Consider the following 22,275-nt stretch of genomic DNA (forward strand, 5'->3'; position numbering starts at 1 on the left):
GAGTCGGGATAGATGCTCAGGTTAATTAGTTGTCTGGTTAATTAGTTCGGAGGCTTGCTGTATGGCATATATATTATCGCGTGAGTTTCTAGAGTAGTTATGTTAGTGGTTATAAGAAAGTTCTAGAAAGGTCCGCAGAATGTCCGACTGAACATATTGTAACTTTTCATCTGTTACGTATTAGGTTTTTCCGCTCACTGCAGTTGCCCGCCAAATACAAAAAAAAAATTCCAGGTGACATGTCCGCTTGCGTGCCGCGATTGCAGTGCTCTCAAACGTTCCGCCTACAAACGAACAGGTCATATGGCTGGGTTTGCTGCCGCTGAAAAGGTGACAGGGCTGCGACACAGGCGCTGGATGTGCATATGAGAGGACAGCTTCACAGCTGGTGTTTTGAAGCGGGACGAAAAGAGATTCTATGAAGTAAATTTTGTGACCTTGAAAGAAAAACGGAGAACGGACTACCGGAGGAATCACGGTTGTACATTTCAATTTCAGTATTTCCGTTTTCTTAAGTTTGCATCGAGGTCGTAGGGAAGGCGAACCAATTGTCTGATTTGCGAAATGGAAGGACGTACACTAGCCAACACCATTCGAATAGGTCGGAAGCGGTTTTCGGGTACTGAGGGCATTGACTAATGTATAAAGAAATCTTTCTCTTGCTGAAAACAAAACCATCCCTGCCGGGATTCGAACCCGGGACCTTTGGATTAGAAGTCCAACGCGCTCTCCACTGCGCTACAGGGACAAGCACATTGATTGAAGTGCTGACTCTAAATTCAAAATTGTATTTGTTGGATTTTCCTTATGTTCGAAATATTTGCGCTTGGCGATTGCGGTTCTTGAGAGTGATTTGCAGAGTTTCGCATTCTTTATTCGAAAGGAGAATGATATTCTGCGTGCATACACCTGACCTTCTTACTCTCACTTCTCGTCGAAACATAGAATGCAGGTGACGTCTAGCGAAAAAGGTAAAAGCTAGGTCAGAATCGCCATCTGCCGGCACAAGTGCGGAACCAAAGGAACGAAACGACCACCTCGACCGCTGCAGTGGAGATCCGCATCCACCCGTGACGCTCTCGCTTTTCATGGCAGGGGTTTGCATGAGCGGCACCCAAATACATTTTGGGTTTGGGTAAGCTGCTGGCGGGTTAACCCAAAACCGGCGATAGCGTACGCTGCATCCGCCAGGTAAGGTAGTGGCGTCCGTCAAAGCGAGGGCCGCTCACTTGGGCTGCTTATTGTCTCTCAGGTTCCCAAGATCTCCCGTACGACAAAGCTGCAGCAATGAAACGCTGCAAATTTGAAAATTACGGAGCTTGGTACGTACGCTTTGCTTGGTGGCCGAAAAATTAATTTGCCGTAATAATTTATTGTTTATTACTCTCATTTTGATTTTGTTGGTGTAAATAACGTATATAAAATTACATTTTCGGGATTTAAATTTAGCGTTTCGCTTTTCGGTAGAAGTGGAGTTCCGAACCCTGCCACGAATGCGGCGCTGCATGCAGCCGACGCAGCGACAACGTAGCCTGTGGCCCGCCGGTCCCCTTTGCTAGTACAGCCGGAATTACGAATAGTATGTAGCACCATATGTGCGCTCTTTACGGGTCATAGCGAAGGCTGGTATTTTGTGAACAAAACCTATTCTTTGAGCGACATGCATTCTAGTACGACCCGAGTGACGAAGACGCGCGTTTTGTGATCCGGCAGGCGCAGAAGTTTTAATGGATACGATACGGTACGGTACGGTACTACAGGCCACACAGGTCACACTGCTCATCAACTGACTGGGCCTCTCATTTTCTGCTACCGGTGCAGGTATCAAGGTCGCGAAGAAATCAATGTGCAAACGAACTCCTTACTGCTGTCGGAACTAAAGGCGGACGCAATGTAGACGTGCTATTCACAGCATAAAACTTTGTCAACCACGGCTGCGCAGCCGTGCCAATAAAACGCGATAGGCTCATTCCAGTGCAGCACCTTCGGAAAGCATCTCTTGCCTAGAATGACCGCTTCTGATACGTCTACCTGGAGCGGCGCAGCTGTGGGCCACAAAACCAAAGCTTCGCCTGTACTGACCCATATCAAGCGCGGCCACAACAATTGGGTGCTTGGAAGCACCCATATATCTTAAACCGTTAAGCTGCCTTGCTATTCGGTTATCCATTATTCATATATGCTTTTTATTAATGATACTAGATTATCATAAGCCTGTTCACTTATACTGTATGACAAAGACCTCTCCTATGTCCTTCCAGTTAACCTTATCCTGTGCCAGCTGCGGCCACTTACAAACTTCCCAGCCTTACTCTCTGATGCCCCTGCTATATTTGCATTCTCTTGATACGCCTTTACCCCTAGGGACTATTGGTCGTCTTTCCTTTGCATTACATGCCCTGCCAATGCCGATTTCTCGGTTTCAACTATGATGTCTAACTCGCATTTGCTCTCTGGCCCACTGTGCTCTCTTTCAGTATCTTACATTTCGCCCATAATTTTTCGTTCCATAGCTTTCAGCACTCTCGTCGCATATTCCTCCAAGACAAGTACTGGCAAGATGCAACTGTTGTATACTTTACCTCCCGAGGGATATCAGTAAGCAGCTAGCCATGACCCAAGAGTACCTGCAGAGTGCACTCTACACAATTATACTTCTATAGTTATTTCATTATCATGGCCTGGATCTACAGTCACTACCTTCTCCAAGTCGATGGATTCTGTTACCACTTCCAATGCTTCGCTGCCTACCGTAAACTGTTCTGAATATTTTCTTCATATTAACGTTCAGACCCATCACTGTGCTTTGCCTGTCGGAAGACCTTAATGTGCTCTCCATTAATTTTTGTCCCCACATCTTCCCAAACCACTTTCTAAATACCTCCTGTAAACACATAGTAAACAGCAGTGTGGAGGCCAAATACCTCTGCCAGACACCCTTCTTCATAGGGATTTTATCACCTACCCTATGGAGGACTACTGTCGCTGTGCAGCCGCTATATATATTTCAGCACCTTCGCCTTTCTCTCTTCTACACCTCTGCCCATACGATGCCTGCATGGCTGCCGAGGTTTCAAAGGAGTCTAATGCCTTCTCGTAATCTATGAAGGCTGTATATAGGAGTTCGTTATACATCACTTTACTGATGGTGTTAATGTGTGTAGAGTAGCCTTTCCGAAATCCAGCCTGGTGCTTAAGCTGACTGGCGTCTCAGGTTGCTCAAATTCTATTAGTGATTGATTACCTTAGTAATTTGTAATCAACAGACAGTGTACTAATCACATTTTTTCAAACCCTTGACACCTTTTTCGTTGCGGACGATTCCAGTGCACAGGACGATTTTGTGCACAGGATGGCAACTTTTTCTAGCACATTTCCGCACGTGTCTTGAGCAATAGTTTATTACAGAAGCAAAACACTGGAAGAGCCAAGAGGGCTCTGCTGATGAGCCATTCTTCCCAAAATATACTCTACTTGTTTACAGGTATACTTTTACCTGCCCAAAAAGGCCCAGCAGAACACTCCACTGTTCTGTTATTGGTAGTACAATCGTCCACACCTGTCGAGAGCACATGACGGAACAGTGGGGAGTCCACTTGGTTTATTTATAAGTGACCCAGTGCTTGAAAGAACACCTCACCTTGCATGCACATCCCTTAGAATGGTTTAACTCCTAGTCTTTAAAAGCTAAATCGGGTCCACCAAGCAGCGGTGACTGTCGTTAATGAAGAACGGAGCACGCTGTTCCTGCACTCTTGACAAGTGTGTGGACAATTGTACAGAGGGCAGAACGCTTCTCCAGAACACGTTTTGGGCTGAACACACGATATCTAGTGATATGCTTAAAAATGGCCTGGATGTAATTATGTGCAGTTAAACTCATAGGATTTCATTGTCATTTTTGCCTTCCTGGTCACACCGGCTTTGGGAGCACTGGAACACACAGGTCGCTCTAGCCACGTGTTTTGCCCTCTATACAAGATGGAAAACACTTCCAAGTAAAAGCAGTTGTCATTTGTAATAACCTAATATGAACGAGTGAAGTTCCTGTATAGTTTGACAAAATTTTCGTACTGTATAATTAAAAGTCGAGTGCAACGCCCTGCTGGTCGCACACTGCTCTTATTTACCACTTGAAATATGCCAAATATCCAGTGCACTGGTTGTTGCAAAATCCACATTTTTCTTCGCTTTCACAGTAACAGAAAAACCACTGCACAAGACTTTTTTAAATTAATGGCACACCAAGTGAAAGGCTCCAGGGCAAGTTTGACCACCTGGGGTTCTTAAATGTGCACTGAAATCCCAAATATGCGTGTTCATTTTGTCTCCAGCAAAATGCTGCCGAGAATGCTGCCATGACCTAGCTCAGATGCTCAATACAGACCCATCGTTGCGTGTATAACTTTACTGTGCCTTTTACAGAATTGTACTAAGCAATATTTAATGAAATAAAATATCTAAAACTGAGGCACAACAGGCATCAATTTTTTGTAAAAGTAGCCATTGAAAGCACTTTTAACTCAGCACCCAAGCAAAAATGCCCGTGCCGGCATTGTTCTCCCTCCATCACACGGACCATCTTGTCATGGCTACTTCTCTGAATGCGGCGCGTACCGTCGCCCTTGAGCGAACTGCCCTTCGCACACGGGACGAGCGAAAAGGGGCACAGGCACCAAATTTTGGCTGTGTGTTTTCTTTGCAATGATGTGCAAGATGTCACTAAGCATAAACTGCCTCTTGGAATTTTCCTTTGCCTTGTATTGTATTTCTCTCGTGTTGTTTTGGTTTCAACAGCCAAAAAGTTGCTGTGACATTGAAGTTGACTTAAGTCAACCTGACGCACAAAAATACTGATATTACACCTGCTCGCTAAGTTGTCATCATTCCAGCTCTTGGGGCAGGCTGGTGAGAGTTGTAGTGAATTAAAATCATGAAGCGCTGTACCTCTTGTGACCTAGTCAACATAGCCACTGTTTGGCTGATGAAACTGACATAATCAGAAAAATTTGAATTATAAATTATTTAGCAGGCGTGAACAAATTCTGCATGGTGATTCATATATAATATAATAGTTTACACATAATTCCGAAGAAAACACAACCAGCAATTTTCCACCAACCACCAAAGAAGCACACAACCAGTAATCCATACTCCTTAAGGAATTTATAGACTGTGGCCATTCCCATCCCTACGTAGAGTAGCATGCCAGCCATTTAATACACGTCGGCTAAATTTTCTGCTTTTCCATTAAAGGGTTTCTCTCTCTCTCTGTAGACTCACATGTGCAAGTGGCAGCAGCAAAGCAGTGCATTTAATAACAACATTGCTTGCACTAAAACAAGAAGCTGCTGCCAAATGTATGTGCAAAAATAGAACTGGAACATAACTGCAACTAAAAATTTTGAGTCAACCAATGCAAGTTAGGAAAACATACAAGGAAGTACTCAGTATGAAATGAGTGCACGTGTGTCACTTACCTGCCATGCCAATGCGAGCTTTGGCTAGAGAAAAGGAAGCAACAAAAATTAACTAATATTTAAAAGAGACTTGTACACATATTCATTTAACCATTTTATATATATAGTACAGATTATTGCACAAGTGACATCATATACAATGCTTCCGGATGCAACAACATTGATAAATGTCCAGCAGTAGACAAAGTACACCTGATTGTATCCATTTGAACTTCGACTCAGTTGCCAGCTGACAAGCAATCTTGGCTGCACACGTCAAAGCATTTAGGCCCATGGAAACTTTACAGATTATATATGAGACACCAAGTTTACATTAGGTTTAGGAAATGAATACATCCCGGTCAGCAGAGTTTAGCTGAAATTGTTAATGCTCCACACAGAGATTATATGAAAATTCTATACTGTTTTTCAATTTTCTAGCAAGAAAATACACACAATGAAGTTTATTCCTGTTTTTTTCCCCCCACTTTTTGTGAACAGTAAATTGCTTCAGTAATTTACAATAATTACAACAGCAGAACTTGAAAAAATGCTTATTTCACGAGGCACATGTCCATTGTCATAGTGTTCTTTGCACTGCTCATAAAACAGCTTAACGTCTATGCTTATGAAGTTACCAGAACACTAGTTATACAATAGCAAGCGATATAAAGTTCCACACAATGGACACTTCCACATCCTTTTCTGAGAATTTGCTTTTGCCTTGTAAAAAAGATATCACATCAAATGTGCACTCAACGCTTACGGTTACATTTCTTCTAGAGCGTGACTAAAATTCAAATGAGGACAAAAATAAAAACTTTGCCGGAGGCTAAACACACGACAGCTTGTACATCTGGAAGGTTATGATGTCTCGTTCGCACAATTTACAAGCAATGCACAAACTATAAACTGTGAATGCATTGGTTACTTTGTCATGCAAGTTAATATGACAATACTTGAATAACACAGGTATACAAGGTGTCCCATGTGACAGGAACCAATGTCTACAAATGGTTTATGTCAAAATGTGTGAAAGCATAAGAACTTTGTCCCAGCAGCTCCAGAGCAGGTAGCATTGTAGATTACGCCATTAGTCATTAAAAAAAAAAGTCAAATTAAAGGGCTGAAAGAGCTGCAGAATACAGCGTTCCTGTTGCAAAAACAGTAAAACTGTTGCAGATATATCCGAAATATACAGATGAATTTTTCGTATAGAAAATAGTAGACCCAGCTGCAGCTTGCACAGCATGTGGACATGGCTAATCCAGATGAGTGGAAATAGTTGATTTATGTATGATCAAGGCTGATCATAACAACATCATAATGTTTATCTTTGCATAATGACAGCAAAAAAACAGTTGCGGCATTTCATGGAAAATGTAAAAAGATGCACCTACAGTCCATTTAATGGCTAGCACTTCACGTGGGCAACAAAATCGTGACACAGGGTTCTTGTTTCAACTTTAGCATACTATGCTTGCTTTGACAAACACTAATGCAATATGTTCACATTATGGCTTTCTTTTTTTTCAGCAGTCCTCACCTTTTGTAAGAGTTGTTAATCTCAATTCATTTCAGAGTTTAATTAATGCACCAAACAAAATGCCAAGTGTACCAAAGCACTGTGAACAAATTATTTGCTTCCATTGACATAAAAAACAGACCATTAAGGCTTGATGCATGTTACATGAGACAACTGTATAGTCTCCTGAAAATGAGACAAGTGACAAATCAGCCTCCTAGAACGGAAGGTAATATATGACATATATATATATATATATATATATATATATATATATATATATATATATATATATATATATATATATATATATATATATGTATATGAAGTGTATATAAGCAAAAAGCTATCTTTCAGCAAAGCATGGCAGATTTGAAGAAACCCTGCACTTTGCAAACAGGAGGGGAAACAAAATCAGCACACATTGCATCGTTTTCTTTTTACCTTTAGGCAGCTAAAACATAAATAACAATGCTTTTTTAAAAAGCGTAACAACAAAGTGATGCCTGCTTGTAGAGGAATTTCAGTGGGCAGCCAACCAACATTTTCGTTGGGAGACTGTGGGGTGCATGCACAGATACAGCCTGCAAGCAGGTGCCAGTAATACTATATACTGTCCAGTAAACAGGCTTGTATATTTGTATTTACACACTGGAATTTAACACTGCTGTATAAACTGCTAGAAATGTGCACATCAGATTACAAAATGCGGTTTGTACCGTCTTTGTCAGCCCTTAGCATTTGTACGAGAATAAGGTGTCAGTTCTTTACCCATGCACACAGTGTTTATATGTACGCATGTATATTTGTATATATATATATGTATATATGGATGTTTGTGTATGTATATGCATGCATATATGAATCGGCAGAGCACTACACACATTTTCACAACAGGGCACAACAAACACACCTGCAGTATATCTGCAAGGTCATGCAGCAAGAGCTCAAACGTCTAGACTTATGAAGAGACCCAGAAGCAGGCTTTGTAGCAACAACTGGCGCTTTTGACTAATGGTGCCTTACTACTAGCTGCACAAGCTCAAAATGCAAACTACACACATGCACACAACTGATAGGCTCAAGAGCACGAGCCTCATCATGTGTGTGGTGGAACTTCAGTCCAGTACTAGAACAACAAGGCTGCAGACAATGCAGCAACAATATTGTGAGATTGGCACTGGGCACACTCAATTTTCTGTAAAAAGTTGTGTTGAAACGGCAATAATTTACAATGAACCAGGTAAGGCATTTAACCTTCCTTGTTTCAGCTGTGCCCACTTTTGGCTGTGCGCTCTACACCTAAATGAGTCATGCAATTAAAAGAAAAAGTATGCCTGTTGTGAAGATATGCACACACTGTGTGACGTGATTCTTACAAACAAAAATTCACATCTATGGAAGGAGCAAATGAAACTAGAAAAAAAAAATCGGGCTTGCAATGCTTGTGTCTTGTTAGCACTCCTTATGGCAAGAACCAAGGCATGCAATAATATAAGTGGGCCACACTCCCCATGAGGAACACAGCTAGTGACCAGGTTCCATTCACAATGTTCACCTTATAAAGAGTAGCAAGTATATATGCCTCTTACAAGGCCAGCACTGTGCCTCCACATCAGACTACACACCCATGCACCTAAGTAGCACTACTAGACACCCCTGCACCTTCATGTGATCTCTGCAGGCTTGGTCACTACAAATTGATGTTTAGGAGACAGTGAGATGAGGAAAGATGCCACAGCTTGATGGTGTCGAAGCACCTCCTCTGTTGAGTCAGCGTGTCCTTCACACTGCAGACAATGAAAGACCAAAGATGAGAACAATATCCAGTTTTGATTTTAACAGTACAGTGCTTTTCTATGCAAAAACGTGTGCCAGTGAAAAATTTAATAGAAATGGGCAGAAAACAAGAAAGCACCTTCCAGACAATACTTTGCCCATACTAGTGACCACAGAGACTCAGGTAAAACATTTCTTTTTCTGACAAAAGTTTAATTTAAGAGATGGAAAGTTTAACTGCCTTTTTAATTCTTGCACACCTGCTGTGACACTGCTCATAATAAGAGAAGTGGCAGCTAAGCAAATTAGTCTGTTTATCAACTCTTTATCTGCACAAGGGCTGTTTTAATCACATATTTAAAGTTTTTAATTTTCTTTTCGTACTCATGTGTAAATTAAACCTGGCCCCTTTCACAAATGACCGCAGTTAAAGGGGTATTCACATGGGGGAGAAATTGCTCCTTCTGCAGCAGCCAGTGAGCCAGTGAGTATCGCGCAACCAAAACGTCACATCTTTAAGTGACAGCTTGGTTTTGGAGGAAGTTTTGCTCTGCCAGCACAAAGCATCCCTGCCTTATGGAAGGCGTCTTCACTGTTAGCAGTATTTCCTTTATCTGGTGGCAGTGAAAATGCCTTGCTGCTGTTTGCTGGATGTTTTTCTGGCAACAATGATATCCCTACCTTCTGTTGCCCATGCAAACACTTAAGCAGGGAAGGAAGTTTCATCAGCTGGTGACATAATGTACATCCATTCCTGACTGGCTCGCCCGAGTGAAATAACGCCGTTAAAAAATTATTCAAAATTTTTGCTTCTACATAAAGCATAAATGAACGGGGGCATAAATGACTTTTAGAATAATGAATAAAGTATCCTGTATTCAGTATCTGAAATGTCGAGGTACTAATTGATTTTCCAGACAACGCCTGAATATCCACCATATATAATGAACATATACTCCATCCCATAACTAACTTGCAGCACTACCAAAGGCAGCCTCTTCAGCCAATTGGGAGACCGCGTTAGACGTGTTCTTCCGCACCTAGCCGTCTGCGTGCAGTCTGCTTGCGGAGTACACAGATATGGCTGGAAAACAGTATAAATCGACGCCGTCTACGTACTATCGCCCTATGCACGCTTACGCATGATAAACGCAAGCATTTTGCATGACGTTGCACCATTTGTCAGATTCAAATTTTAGTTCAGCACATGCAAATGGAGCCAGAACGATAAGGTGAGCCTAGTGGCACCACCTGTCGGTTAGAATGGAAAGCATTTTTGTCAACAAATCGACACTTCCCTTTAGGGCTAAAAGCAACAGAATAGTCACTCTAAGTAAAAAATAAAGTAAATTCATTGTTCATACGCTTTATTACAGGCAACATTAGACGAAGCGAAAGCCAGGTGTCCCATTTATGGCCAGTGAATGCACTGAAAACGGCAGCAACAACGCCGAATTCAGTCCAAGGCGAGAGGTCCTGCTTCGAAGGGCGTAGCCATTTTGTAAACGACGTTTCAGAGCACACAAAACTCGGGAAATAGCGCGCGTAACGCCAGCGTATGTTAAGTCTCGATACAAAATAGTGTTTGGCACATGCACACTTTAAAGCAGGCTATCCCATGTGCCGGTGTGCATATTTTGTACTGGAACTACATTCCGCGGCGCCAGAACATTGCCTGTGCACTCATCGCAGCTTTGGTAGTGCTGCGAGGAACTACAGGGATCGAGTATATACACCACCTAGGAGTTTCGCTTTTCAAGAGAGTTATACAACCCCCAAGTTCACAGTGAGTAGTCTAGACCAGAAAATTTCTATCTATGTTTGAAAGTGTCAGTAGTAAGTAGCTGGTGTATCTGGTGTATTGAATCCTTGGATGAATGAGCACAAGTACTAGTGTTCGCAGCAAGCAGAGGCACAGGTGACTTGTGTAATTGTACTGAATGTTCATAGTAGCATTTCAGATAATTAACAACTGAACTTTACCAACAGGTTGGCTGATCGCAGAAGCTATAATTTAGCCATATACCAGGATTGTAGTTCAGCAGGGTACATTGCTAGGCGAGTTGGTTCATATAGGTTACATGTAGATGGGTTGTGCAACACACATGTGCACAACCACCTGTTCTATCTCGTCCTCTCGTGCAAGTCTGCGTTGCGCAACCCATCTACATTTAACAGACAGAAGGACATGCCATAACAAGTGCTTGTTAACTGAGGTGTAGACTTATTCAAAGCAAATAACTCGTTTACCGTTTTAACACCAAATAAATCTGTTCAAGAACTATTCAACAAGGGTTCAACTTAGTGATAACCTAAGATTACTAATTTCACACTCAAACATATAACTAAAATATTCCAGCATCCAGCATGTGCTGGGCAGCACTAACAATAACGAACCATTACAAGCAAAATTCTAATCTAAAGCTGGGACTGTAAATTAGGTTATTTTGATTGATAGTTTCATGCAATTACGCATGCTGCGTTCAATCAAAATAACCTAATTCATGACAATGGAATTGATGGGTCCGCAACTCCCTGCACAGCCATGTTTTACTCGGCACATTTAAAATTTACAGAATGACCAGCACAGGGCAATGCAATACTGCATTTAAGAGCAATACTAACAACAGTTTCTCACTTGTATTCAATAATAACTTTAGTTTTGCATTTGAGGTTCAGCACGTAATTTTGCTAATTATAGCTAGCAGGGTTGCCTTAGCTGATGACACTGTTACCTATTAATTTTTTTACAGTAACAGATAAATAATCCAATAATAAATAATTTTATTCTTTTCCACTGTTTTTTATATATTTTTATTTTATTAATTTTTTTGCCCCCCAGAAACATGCACTATAAAATGCCAAACTGAGAGGGCTGGATTGTGGGGCCATACAAAGAAAAAAAAAAAAGCACCATCCACGACCTCTAAAGTTTAAAATTAATTTTCAGAAGACTATCTGCAATTCAAAATTTTAATCTTTCACATACATACCAAGAACGACGCCAATTATAATTCATACTAGGAATTGAATAACACAATACTATGCTGCAAGAAACTCAATGTTATAACATCAGCTTCTGTTAAAAGACAATAAATCCCTGATAATTTTATTTCTTTAGTGCATTTAAGCAGTTCGACTCGTTTTATAGCTATCGCCCCGTTTGCTCAGCACAGAAAGCTATTTTTCTCAGCCTAGCAACTTTCAGCATAATGAAAGAATTGATATTTTGTGCAACGGCTGCGAATTCAGGGCATGAAGCAGGATGTCACCAATTCACGAGCAATGATTGTGCCGGCCGCATGTAATAGCACCACTGAAAGTAATTTCGCATGTATTTTTCATGCTTTATAAGCTTAGCATTTTATTATTCATAATTATTCATACATCAGTTTAAATAAACAACTTCCAACCAAGAAACACGAAGTTTCATCTGTTCTAAGTGTAATTTCTTACAAACAATATACAAGGTGGTGCCAACCAACCTGCTCATTGTAAAGCTGCCATTTCTAGTGTGAGAAAGTTTATGACAAGATGCCACAGGTATTTGATGTTTGCATTATTCCCTCTGAATAAAGGTTTGTTTTTGGTGACACCTGCATGTCTGACATCCTTGAAAGGTGAGTTAGTATTCTAAGCTCACTTCATGTAGGGGTTAAAAAGGTGTAGGCCAGAGGGCCAAGCGCTTCACAAAACAGGCCCTGCCAGGCTCATCCTATCTGCCTCAAAGCATGCCATGCCTTCCTCCTGGGAAAAAGTTTGCCATACCATTGTCAAAAGCATTGGGGTTGATCATGCGCAGCAGCTCCGACTCTGGAAGCATTGACATTGCTGAGATGTGGTCCATGTTTGGCCCTTGAGCTTGGGTCTGTGCTTGCTGAGCTGATGATGAAGCTTGATCCCTGGAGACAACCAAGCTAGGCTCCACAACAAGGGCTTGTGGCTGGCTGACTGGCTGTGTGGCAGCCTCAAAAGATGTTATGCCAAATGCACCTGCAGCCATGTTGTCCTGACACTGAGGGTTGTTCTCAAAAGAGCCAGTCACTGAAAACTGGGAGCTTGGTGCCGTGCTCACACCTACTGAGTCCAAGATCACTTTGTCGCCAAACACTACGGGCACCTTGGGTTCAGGCTGGCTCAACATGCCATTCAATGAGTTTGGCCAGCTAGGAGCTACTTCTGGCTTAACCCCAGAACAGGTAAAATCCATGCTCTGCACCTGCTCAAGGCTGCCAGTAGGCCAGCTTGGCAAAGACAGCACTGGAGCATCTTTCACCTTTTGCTTCTTGAACTGCTGCTCGTCAGCAAAGGGTACGGCTGTGTTCTCCAAAGACTGCATCTCGGGAGGCCGCCCTTCCAGCTCAGATTCTGCTGTGGCCGACTCGCAGCCCATTTGCCCCCAGAGTGGTTTGTTCTCAGGTTGGCTCTGGTGGGTTAGGGTACTCCACTGGGTCTCGCACTCAAAGGTGGCCGATGTAGCAGCTGTGCAAGCAGTTGTGCCTGCTTCTTGTGTCACTCCCATAAGCTGCTCGACACTGCAAGAAGGCAGTATGCCCTGATCTGTGTAAAAGAGGCCAAGATTCCCCAGTTGCTCCTCTGTGTTCTTCAGGGGCTCTTCTCCCGATAATTCATAGTTTGCAGCGCACTTGTCTGGTGCCCCTTCGGGAGCGTGGGAGATCTTGCGCTTCAGGTGACATGATTCATTAGCTGGGCTTGCTGCCTCTTCGGCCGCCTTGAGCAGTGTTTGCTGGGCAGCAGATGAAACCACTAGGCTCAGTGTTGCTGGTGCAGCCGGCTGCTGCGACTGCTGAGCTTGCTGCTGCTGCACCTGTGATTGTGTTGGCTGTTGTGCTGGTTGCTGCACAACCACAAACTGAATGTTGTTAGATGTTGCAGCAGCAGCTACTGCTGCCCCACTGCTGTTGCCTGGTTTGGGCTGAGACTCTGAAAGAGAAGCAAGAAAGAAGCTAGCACAACATCCCCCAGAATTTTTTAAGCATGCACTGTGCCATAACAAACATGCACTGTTCACCACATCACAGCCCCTATACCATACATGCATGCTTCTACAAATAAAGTAAAATGCACCGATTCTGCAGTTAACAAGAGTCCGCGGATAACTGCTAATAAAGGACAGCTTGGTAAAAAGAAAGAACATTCTACCAAACTTGGCTACACGTCCGGTGAGGCGAAGTGAGCATAAGTACCCCACTGCAAGCTTCAAAACCTTTCAACTAAAAAAAAAAATAATGCAGGTGGTTACAGTCTTAAATATATGCTTGAACCCTGCACTCCATGAAGTAATTCTATGTTCCTAGTTTACTGCAGCAATAACTTTTTGTAATATGCTGAACAGCAGTTGATATAATGAAATGCAAGCTACGAGCTGGAAGTCTTAAAAGATATTTAGCAAAGGCCAATTAATACAGTACACAAAAAGAAAGGAAAAGGACTAGCCACATTTCTCTCAAGCATTATGCTAAACCATGCACCAAGAGACAGTTTGCCATGTGAAAAGTGTCGACATTGCAATACAGTCGAGCCCACTTGTAACGAACTGACGGTTGCGCGGATTGGGTTCGTTATATCCTAAGTTCGTAGTAAGTGGACTTTACATGTTGGAGCCAAAAGTACAAAGTCAGACTGTGTAATTCCGTTATATGTGTCTGTTTATTCAAACCAAACCTTATTATGGCACTTTCCAAGCTCCCCAGAACGGTTGCATACACCTCGACAATAGCGCTGCTACCAACAAGCTGCTTTAGGGAGGCAATATAACTAATCGCGGCGGAAGCCTCCAAGGCAGCTGGTGGTAGATCGGCTTCCTTGTCATCGCCTTCATCATTTTTCTGGCAATTGAACAGTGTTCGTAATTATAACATAGTAGCATTCAAGTCAGTGATGGCTCTCTAATGTCGGCGTCATCACATATCTATACGTGCGTCTGATAATGTGGGTTTTCGACAATGTCCTCTATCATCAATGGGATTATAAACTCTGTCTTACGGAAGCAGTTCTAGGTCATTACGCAGTCATTTCCAACCATGCGCATTTATTCCACGGCAGTGAACAGAGTTACCCAAACTGGGACGTCGCCACCTGGTCAGTCAATTGTTCTCAGCAAGCACTAGGGACACGGCATCGATAGAACACCTTGAGCACATGAATTATGCCAATGTGAAGTGGCAGGTCTGGCTCGTCGCATTCGGTGGCAGAAGAGTGTGGTCTCCACAGTCGCAGGAGGCACAAGCACGGACAGGACATTCCTGCCTTTTTTTTTTCAAGCCACTCAGTGAACAAGTGGCCTTGTCATCCCCATACCCCTCTAAATAATGGCATACCTGTCGAAAACAAAAGTGCATCACCCAGCCCCCTTGTGTTGCGCGTATGAGAGGGTAGCTTTCACAGCACTGTGCCTTGCTAGTCTTCCCAAGGACGCACAGCGCCCGCCTTGTTGCCGTCCATGCTCGCGCATAGAAGGACGGTAACGCGAAGCTTGCTGCACTTTTCATCAGCTCTAGGCGCCGTCTTTCAAAGCATGCGTTCTTAACAGCTTTACCTGTCAAACAGTTTCCTCGGCATCTATATATCCTTTTTTTTTTGTCTTGTGTTTAGGGGGTCGCATTGTTGCTTTTTTAGAAAAGAGAGGAGGGGGTGTCACAGAGGCCTGGAGGCGCTCATCGCTCTCTGCTCCTGAAACAAGGGTTTCCGGTTCTGGGGATGATTTTACAGAGCCTCCTCGTTCACTGTAACTGAGCTGAGTGGCCACACTTGTTTGTTGTATCTGAGGTATGATGGCATAGCCCTAATACGTATTTTGATGGTAGCACCAGCCTCGTCCGTAACACGCGATCGTTAGTTATAATTGCTCGGCTTTATGAAAATCACAACATTCCATGAATTTTACAATAGTTAATAATATAATAATAAACAAAGGTTCCTTCAGGTAGTCAACAAAAACAAACAAGTGTGAAGAATTCTTATGCCATGACAATTTTTCATGCCTTGAGACGTGACTTTTAAAATCCTGTACAAGAGACTGTTGATATGGATTGGACAAACCGATATGAATGGACGCACCAATGGACACACAGACATATACTGGAAACTACATTTTCCAAAAACACCAACTACAGATGAACCTCGATATGACAAACATAGATATTACAAATTATTGGCTACATCAAACTGTTCCTGGTGTTTTTAACACATGTAATTTTTACTTTATATACTGAATGCAGATGGCCATATCATGGATATAACAAATGACAGTACTCTTCCAGACGATGCTGCAACAGACAGCTACAAGTTTCAAAGCAGGACAAACCTGTCCCATAACACTTCTAAATGCAGCTGCATACACACTGTGCGTTGCTTTCTCCGATCATACAAGGATAAAATTCTGCTCTCAATTTTTAACTCTAAAGGCAAAATTTTTGTGTCCCAAAAAGTGATTGTGCTATAGCTACAAATGATCATTCTGCCTTTACAAAATCTACTACTTAGTGAATTATATACATAGAAATAATATAATAATATACCTGAGACGCATATGGCAGCTATGGTTGGCAGTGTTAAAACTGCAGGATGCTATCCAATAGTGTAAATAAAGGAGCATTATTTCAACCCAAATACTTACATCCAAACTTTGATATAACGAACCTCAATTTAAGAAATGGGCGAAGTAACACATCTTTTTTATTTCCCCACCTCTGCCCCATTGAATGCCCTGCATTTTTTTTTTGTGATTTAACGAAGTAAATTTATACCACGCTTTCAATTTAACGAAGTCCTCGCGCATCGCACCGCGTGAAGACCTAAGTTGTCTTCAGACGATTTGACGCTGCAGCAATTCAGGCCGGCCGGAGCACCGGTGAGTGGCCAGTGGCCTTCCCAAAACTCGGCATCTGGTGTAACGCTCTTTGGGTACATTTGGCTTCAACGAGCCGGGAAGTGCAACGCCTGTTGCACTTGACCCAGCACTCATCTCACCCACTTTCGCTGCAAGTGCACACGATATCGTGGCAATGCTTCAACAGGATTGTGACTTAGAGGCGTTCAGTCATAATCCCATGAATGGTAGCTTCGCACCACTGGCCTCTCAACCAAGCACGTGAACAAAGTGTCCGAATCTGTGGTTCCTCTCGTACTGCACAGAATTACTGCCACAACAACCAGACATCAGCAGGGAAAAACTAACCTGTCTCACAAATGTGAAAATGAAAACTTTAGCCAAGACAGACTGCAATTTGCATGCACCCTTTTATGCACAAATATTGCCTGTAAGCTTCAATCAGCAGAGCAGAACAGGTGCAGAAGATATTGCTGTGCCATCTGTTGTGTACATGAGAAACCCACAGTGGGCGCATTCTACCACCAGCCATTTGTGCAGTGCGGCGAAGCCTGCCGCCTGCCATTGGAGTAGGCACTGCTTGGTGCTGGAGGTTCGATATAGCCTTTTTTTTTTTTTATCAGTTATTTTCCACCAGGAAAGTCCACAATGCTCGTTCGGTCCTTTTTACCCTCGATATGTTGCCAAGTGGTGATTTGCGCGTTCATATCATCTGCCATGGGTTGCGAAAGTGTTCGCATTATCTCAAACCGTAACGTAATATATGTAATGCACTCTGGCTGGGAGGAACAGTTTTAAATTTCTTGGCATCGCAAAATTCTGATCAACTGTAATTGTACCATGAACTTCTACTGTATCTACAAGGTGCCATCTACCAGAAGTGTACATACAAGAATCTGCAACTTTATTTGACCGCTGAAACATAGGAACCTTAATGAAATTTGCAATTTAATGAATTTTTGGGCTGCTAATATGACTTTGCTATATCGAGGTTCGACTGTATACAATGGCTTTCTGTGCTTTATTTAGTGCCGCCGCCATGTGCTCAGTATCGTGTCTGTTGCGGTGGTGAAACTTCTATAACAAGAAAACTGCTTAAAAATGCATTGTGACCAGCATACTGGCATTGATGGATGCCCATAAGAAATTAAACTACAAAAAAGAATAAAAAGCTGCAGTGCAATGTTGACTGCGCTGAATGAAACTGCGGAAGGTTTTCCATAAACAAAACATGCTGCAAAATTGGTGTGCCTTTCACTAAAGGTGCACTAAAGAGGAATCTGAACATGTCTTTTTAGCGTGGAACTTGATCTAGACGTTCCAAGCGTTCTTAGAAACTCCGAGTTAATGTTCTGTGCAGCCAATTTCCCTAATTTAAATCAGATTAAATGTCCCAGCTCCCGCCTTTTTTTTTTTTAACTCCAATGCTGAAGGTAGGAGGAGTCAACCAAGGCGTGGAGTGCCTTTCAGCCAGTCCCGGGCGGCTTCGCTTTCGCTCTTATTTTGTTTTTTTTAGGTTTCTGTGAATAAATAGTTTTAGTTGCAGGCAACATAGCCACAAATTAGGCCCACAGAAATAAAAATATGCGTGGACTCTTTGATTTATGCATTACTCTGCTGATGGCAGAGCGGCAAGCCGCCACGCGACTGGCTGCAAGGCACTCCACGTGTTGGTAGACTCCTCCTATCTTCAGCGTTGAATTCAAAAAAAGGTGGGAGCAGGGACGTTTAATCCGGTTTAAATGAGAGAAATCGGCCCCACAGGACAATAATTCAAATTTTCTAAGAATGCTCGGAATGTGTAGATCGAGTTCCTGCGGTAAAAAGACGAATTCAGATACCTCTTTAGTGCACTTTTAACACTGCAATATGAGACCATTCTAATATAACATGCCTCCATCCATGAACTACACACCACATCCGCTTCCCCATCAGCATGGCACCAACCCTTAAAAGCACATTGCAGTCTACCTATAGCTGCACCAGTGCTACAGCATCTGTCACTACCATAGAATGACAATTTCAAACTGTCTGTGTATTGCCCAATCTTACTGTAGTGCTATGAAACCAACAACATTTCGTTTCTTTACTGGGACATTTGCAATAACATCAGACACACCTTAGTTTGGACACTTAAGTTACATACAAAAATTGCAGACATAATTCTGGCAAATGTGCCTGAAAAACCGTGTGTAAGATGTACACTGGAGGGCTCTGCAGTAAAGTAAGGAACTGGCAACTGGTTTACCAAGACAAACTGAGCTTAACATAGTTTGCTCAATTAGGTTTTCTATACTTACCCGGGACAGAAGCTGACGCAGGTGACAAGGCAATAGTTGTAGTAGGGATGACAAGTGTCTGAACAGGGTGGCGCTGTGACCGTGGAGATGTGCCTGCCAGGAGTGGGATTTGAATAATGGTGGGAAGCTGTGCTCCCTGTGAACCTCCAAATGGCTGTGTCTTCAGTTCCAGGCTTGATGCTGCACAGAACACAAACCCCTCTATTGCAGGCACACTGCCAGGTCAGGTGCAATCTTGACCCTTTGTGGTCACTAGTCAGGTGTAGCCTAGCACTGAAGAATGGCAATTCTAGTCAGATGTTTTACAGTACATGCCAGGTGCCATCGCACTCACTTCAATGCAAAATGGCTGGATTTTTTTGCTGAATTGGTGGTTTCAGTTGTCGGAGAGCCTTTTTATCTGAATCATGCCATTTTCCGTTGGCTCGTTTTGTGGGAAGGAATTCTGTGAGTTTAGTAATAGTGAAGTTGACTTCAGTGAAGTGGAGAAGCATGTTCCACCTTGAGAAGATGAACTGATGATGTCTGCTGACCTAGGCAATGACAGCGACATAAGGAGCAGTTGCTGCCAGAGCTGGCCAATACTGCTAAAAATATGCATTTTCAAAGAAGCCTGTGAAATGGTAAGAGCTGTTTTTTCCTAGCAGCTAGAAGTTTCACCTGTCAACAGCTAAATGATACTGCAAATGTATACTGCAAATGTACAGTCGTCAGCATGCCTGTCTAGAGTGCTGCAGCGGTGTGCTGCGGAACAAACAAACTGAAATCTTCACTCAGTTCATCTACTGCTGATACAGTGCAATTGCCAGGGCAAATTGTGTGTCCACACTGCTTTGCTCCAGCGACAGCATTGCCTCTAGAACCGTATACCTGCTTAAAAGGTTCCCTTCCTTTGTGCGACAGGGCGGCGTTCTGAGTGCTCTAGACAGGTATGCTGGCTGAACCTGATCACGGACTGAAAGTTCAGGGAGGTGTTGAGGGGAGTAAAAGCTTCCAAAACATTGCAAAACAGCTCAGAAAGGCAGGACAGCAGTGGAAATAAATTGATAATGAGACATTTTTACAGAGCAGTTTTCCTTTACACCACAGAAAGTGTATGAAACAGCTTCTGGCTGGAAGAACCGAGAAAGCAATAACAGTTCCTAATATATAATAGAAACACAATAATCTAAGGCTGGACATTGCATACTTCCAGAATATAAGTTTGTCATCCAATTCCAACAGTCTTTTTGTTCAGCTCAAATGCTTCAATTCATCGCAATGACACTTCTCCTGATAAAAAGTGGCTGCGGTAGCCACAATTGGCTGAATGTTTTACAAACGAAATACACACAATTAAGTATAAAAAAGTGCAAAATTGTTTTCTATTTTCCTAACCAGACGGCCTGCTGCATAGTTTGTGTTAAAATTTCCCCCATCAAGAAGAGGGCTGAGTTGGACAGGATGTTTCACCTTGCCGGAAACAATGGAACAGTGCAAACAGGTGTGATAGAACAGAAGCGGAAGTGTCTGTCTTCTTTTCTGTCCAGTCTGTTAGCGCTGTTCTGTCGTTCCCCTCATCAAGTTTCTGCCTCGTTACAGGAGGACCAACATGAATGAAACTTTTAAGCTAGCACTTAGCACGAGAAGTTATTGAAACACATTTAAATATATTTGCAATATTTCTACTTCTACTACTACTAAGCACTAGTAGTAAAAAGAGTGAAGAAATGTAAGCCTGATGCACCACTTCAGTATTTTCAATGCAGTTAGAGCACATACTGTATAAAAAAAGGTGGTCAAATTATACAAGTAAATATAGTACTCGCTTTACAGACTTCTGATGACCCTTCTGATTTAATGCCAACTATATTACAACAGAATAGTATCTAAAGCAATAAAAATGATTGCTGCATGCATGCATACTACCAGGCTGGAATCAAATGTGAACTCTGTTAGTGAAGAGAATACAACTTTGCATGTGCCTACAGTGAGCAACCAGTGTGATCCATAATTTTGTGTAAGGGTTCATGCAAAATTTATCAACCAGACCTGCATCAGTGTCGCCTCATACATTTAAGAAATAACTTACAAAAATATTCATGCTTGATTCCAGCCTCGGTCAAATCAAATGTACTATATTTACTCGCATAATTTGCACCCACGCATAATTTTCACACCCCTAATTTATCACCCTAATTAAAAAAAATCAGCTTTTACTGGCATATTTTACGCTCCCTCCTGTGCCAGACCACCAGCATGCATGTAGGCGATCTTCCCAAGGCAGGCTTGGGAAGATCAGCATGGCCACGTTGTTGTGTGCAGCTATGAAAGGTGTGAGTGGTGAGGGGAAGAATTGCGTGCTGTTTACCCTGCTCGCTCACCCTGGCGGTCACTTTCATGGATGAACAGTTGTGAGAGCAAACTTCCAGCAACCGCTGGTGCACACCGGAATGCGAAACTACAGAACCGCTTGCTGTTTGGTTTATCGCTAGTCAGATGGGCCGCATGCGAGGGTGCCGGTTTATCACTTATCTCCATTTGCCTCTGACTGCTGGCTTCGTGACAGTATGTGGGCATATTGCTTTGATTTGAACTGTACACATGCTCTCATGCCATCCCGCAGGGAACTACATAACGTGGGGCGGGGCGGAAGGTGGTACGTGTCATATATTCTGAGAAAACCTTTTTCTGGCCAGCGAGGGGCGAGAGTCTGGGGGTCGACACACAGGCGGCAACACACGGTATATATTGCAGGTTTAGCCCTTTTAGAGTTTTTTAAGTTGTGTTTGTGAAATCTCCACGCAATTTGTGCACCCCCTTTTTGAAGCCCTAATGCAAGAAAAAAAAGAAAAAAACTCCACAAATTGGCGAGTAAATGCAGTATGTGTAAAACTGCATCAGCTTAAAGAGACAGTCACTAGCCAGTAATCCCAGCATGTAAGATAACACATTTTCAGTACTCACCAGCTGCAGCATTAGCACTTGATTTTGCCGTTGTGGCACTTAATGGCCCAGTCGGTATTTGGCCTCCGCCTACAGTCAAAGGGAAATCAGTTACACACTATTTTACTACAAGAAAGAAAAACTAAAAGCAAAGACAGATGACTGAACAAAAGGACAGGAAAATAACGAGTAATGAAAGAAAGGACACTACATTTCCCAGTGAATTTAAAGGTTACCCAGTGACAAACAACACCAAACAACACCCCCTGCCACCATGTCAAAGGTATGAGGGGCAGATCGAAGCGTGCAGCAGCACTTTTTACGCAAGTTGCTGACAAGGTTGTCGCTATTCATTAAACTCCCCTTGTCCTTAGCATGGTGGCAGCTTGAAATCACAGTAAATGTGTCGCAACCTTTGAGCCATCACATTCACAC

The 22,275-nt window shown here is 42.7% G+C and overlaps 1 protein-coding gene, 1 long non-coding RNA gene and 1 other non-coding gene across 3 annotated transcripts in view; 1 reads left to right on the forward strand and 2 right to left on the reverse strand.

Annotated features, from left to right (window-relative positions):
- Window positions 1-675: 675 nt before the first annotated feature.
- Window positions 676-748, reverse strand: TRNAR-UCU (transfer RNA arginine (anticodon UCU)). Its single transcript has one exon. It is a non-coding gene; the product is annotated as a tRNA-Arg (tRNA).
- Window positions 749-964: 216 nt separating this feature from the next.
- On the forward strand, window positions 965-5,050 carry LOC144113429 (uncharacterized). Its single transcript, XR_013310796.1, has 3 exons — window positions 965-1,191; window positions 1,253-1,322; window positions 2,514-5,050. It is a non-coding gene; the product is annotated as an uncharacterized LOC144113429 (long non-coding RNA).
- Window positions 5,051-5,561: 511 nt separating this feature from the next.
- NFAT (nuclear factor of activated T cells 3) overlaps window positions 5,562-22,275 on the reverse strand; it is a gene marked incomplete in the record, with an annotated part of 46,924 nt that continues 30,210 nt past the window's right edge. The window contains 4 exon segments of the mRNA XM_077646501.1: window positions 5,562-8,774; window positions 12,532-13,707; window positions 18,916-19,095; window positions 21,862-21,930. Of these exon segments, the coding sequence (XP_077502627.1) occupies window positions 8,770-8,774; window positions 12,532-13,707; window positions 18,916-19,095; window positions 21,862-21,930 (1,430 nt within the window).

Source organism: Amblyomma americanum, chromosome 1 (assembly GCF_052857255.1).
Source record: "Amblyomma americanum isolate KBUSLIRL-KWMA chromosome 1, ASM5285725v1, whole genome shotgun sequence".
Lineage (NCBI taxonomy): Eukaryota > Metazoa > Arthropoda > Arachnida > Ixodida > Ixodidae > Amblyomma > Amblyomma americanum.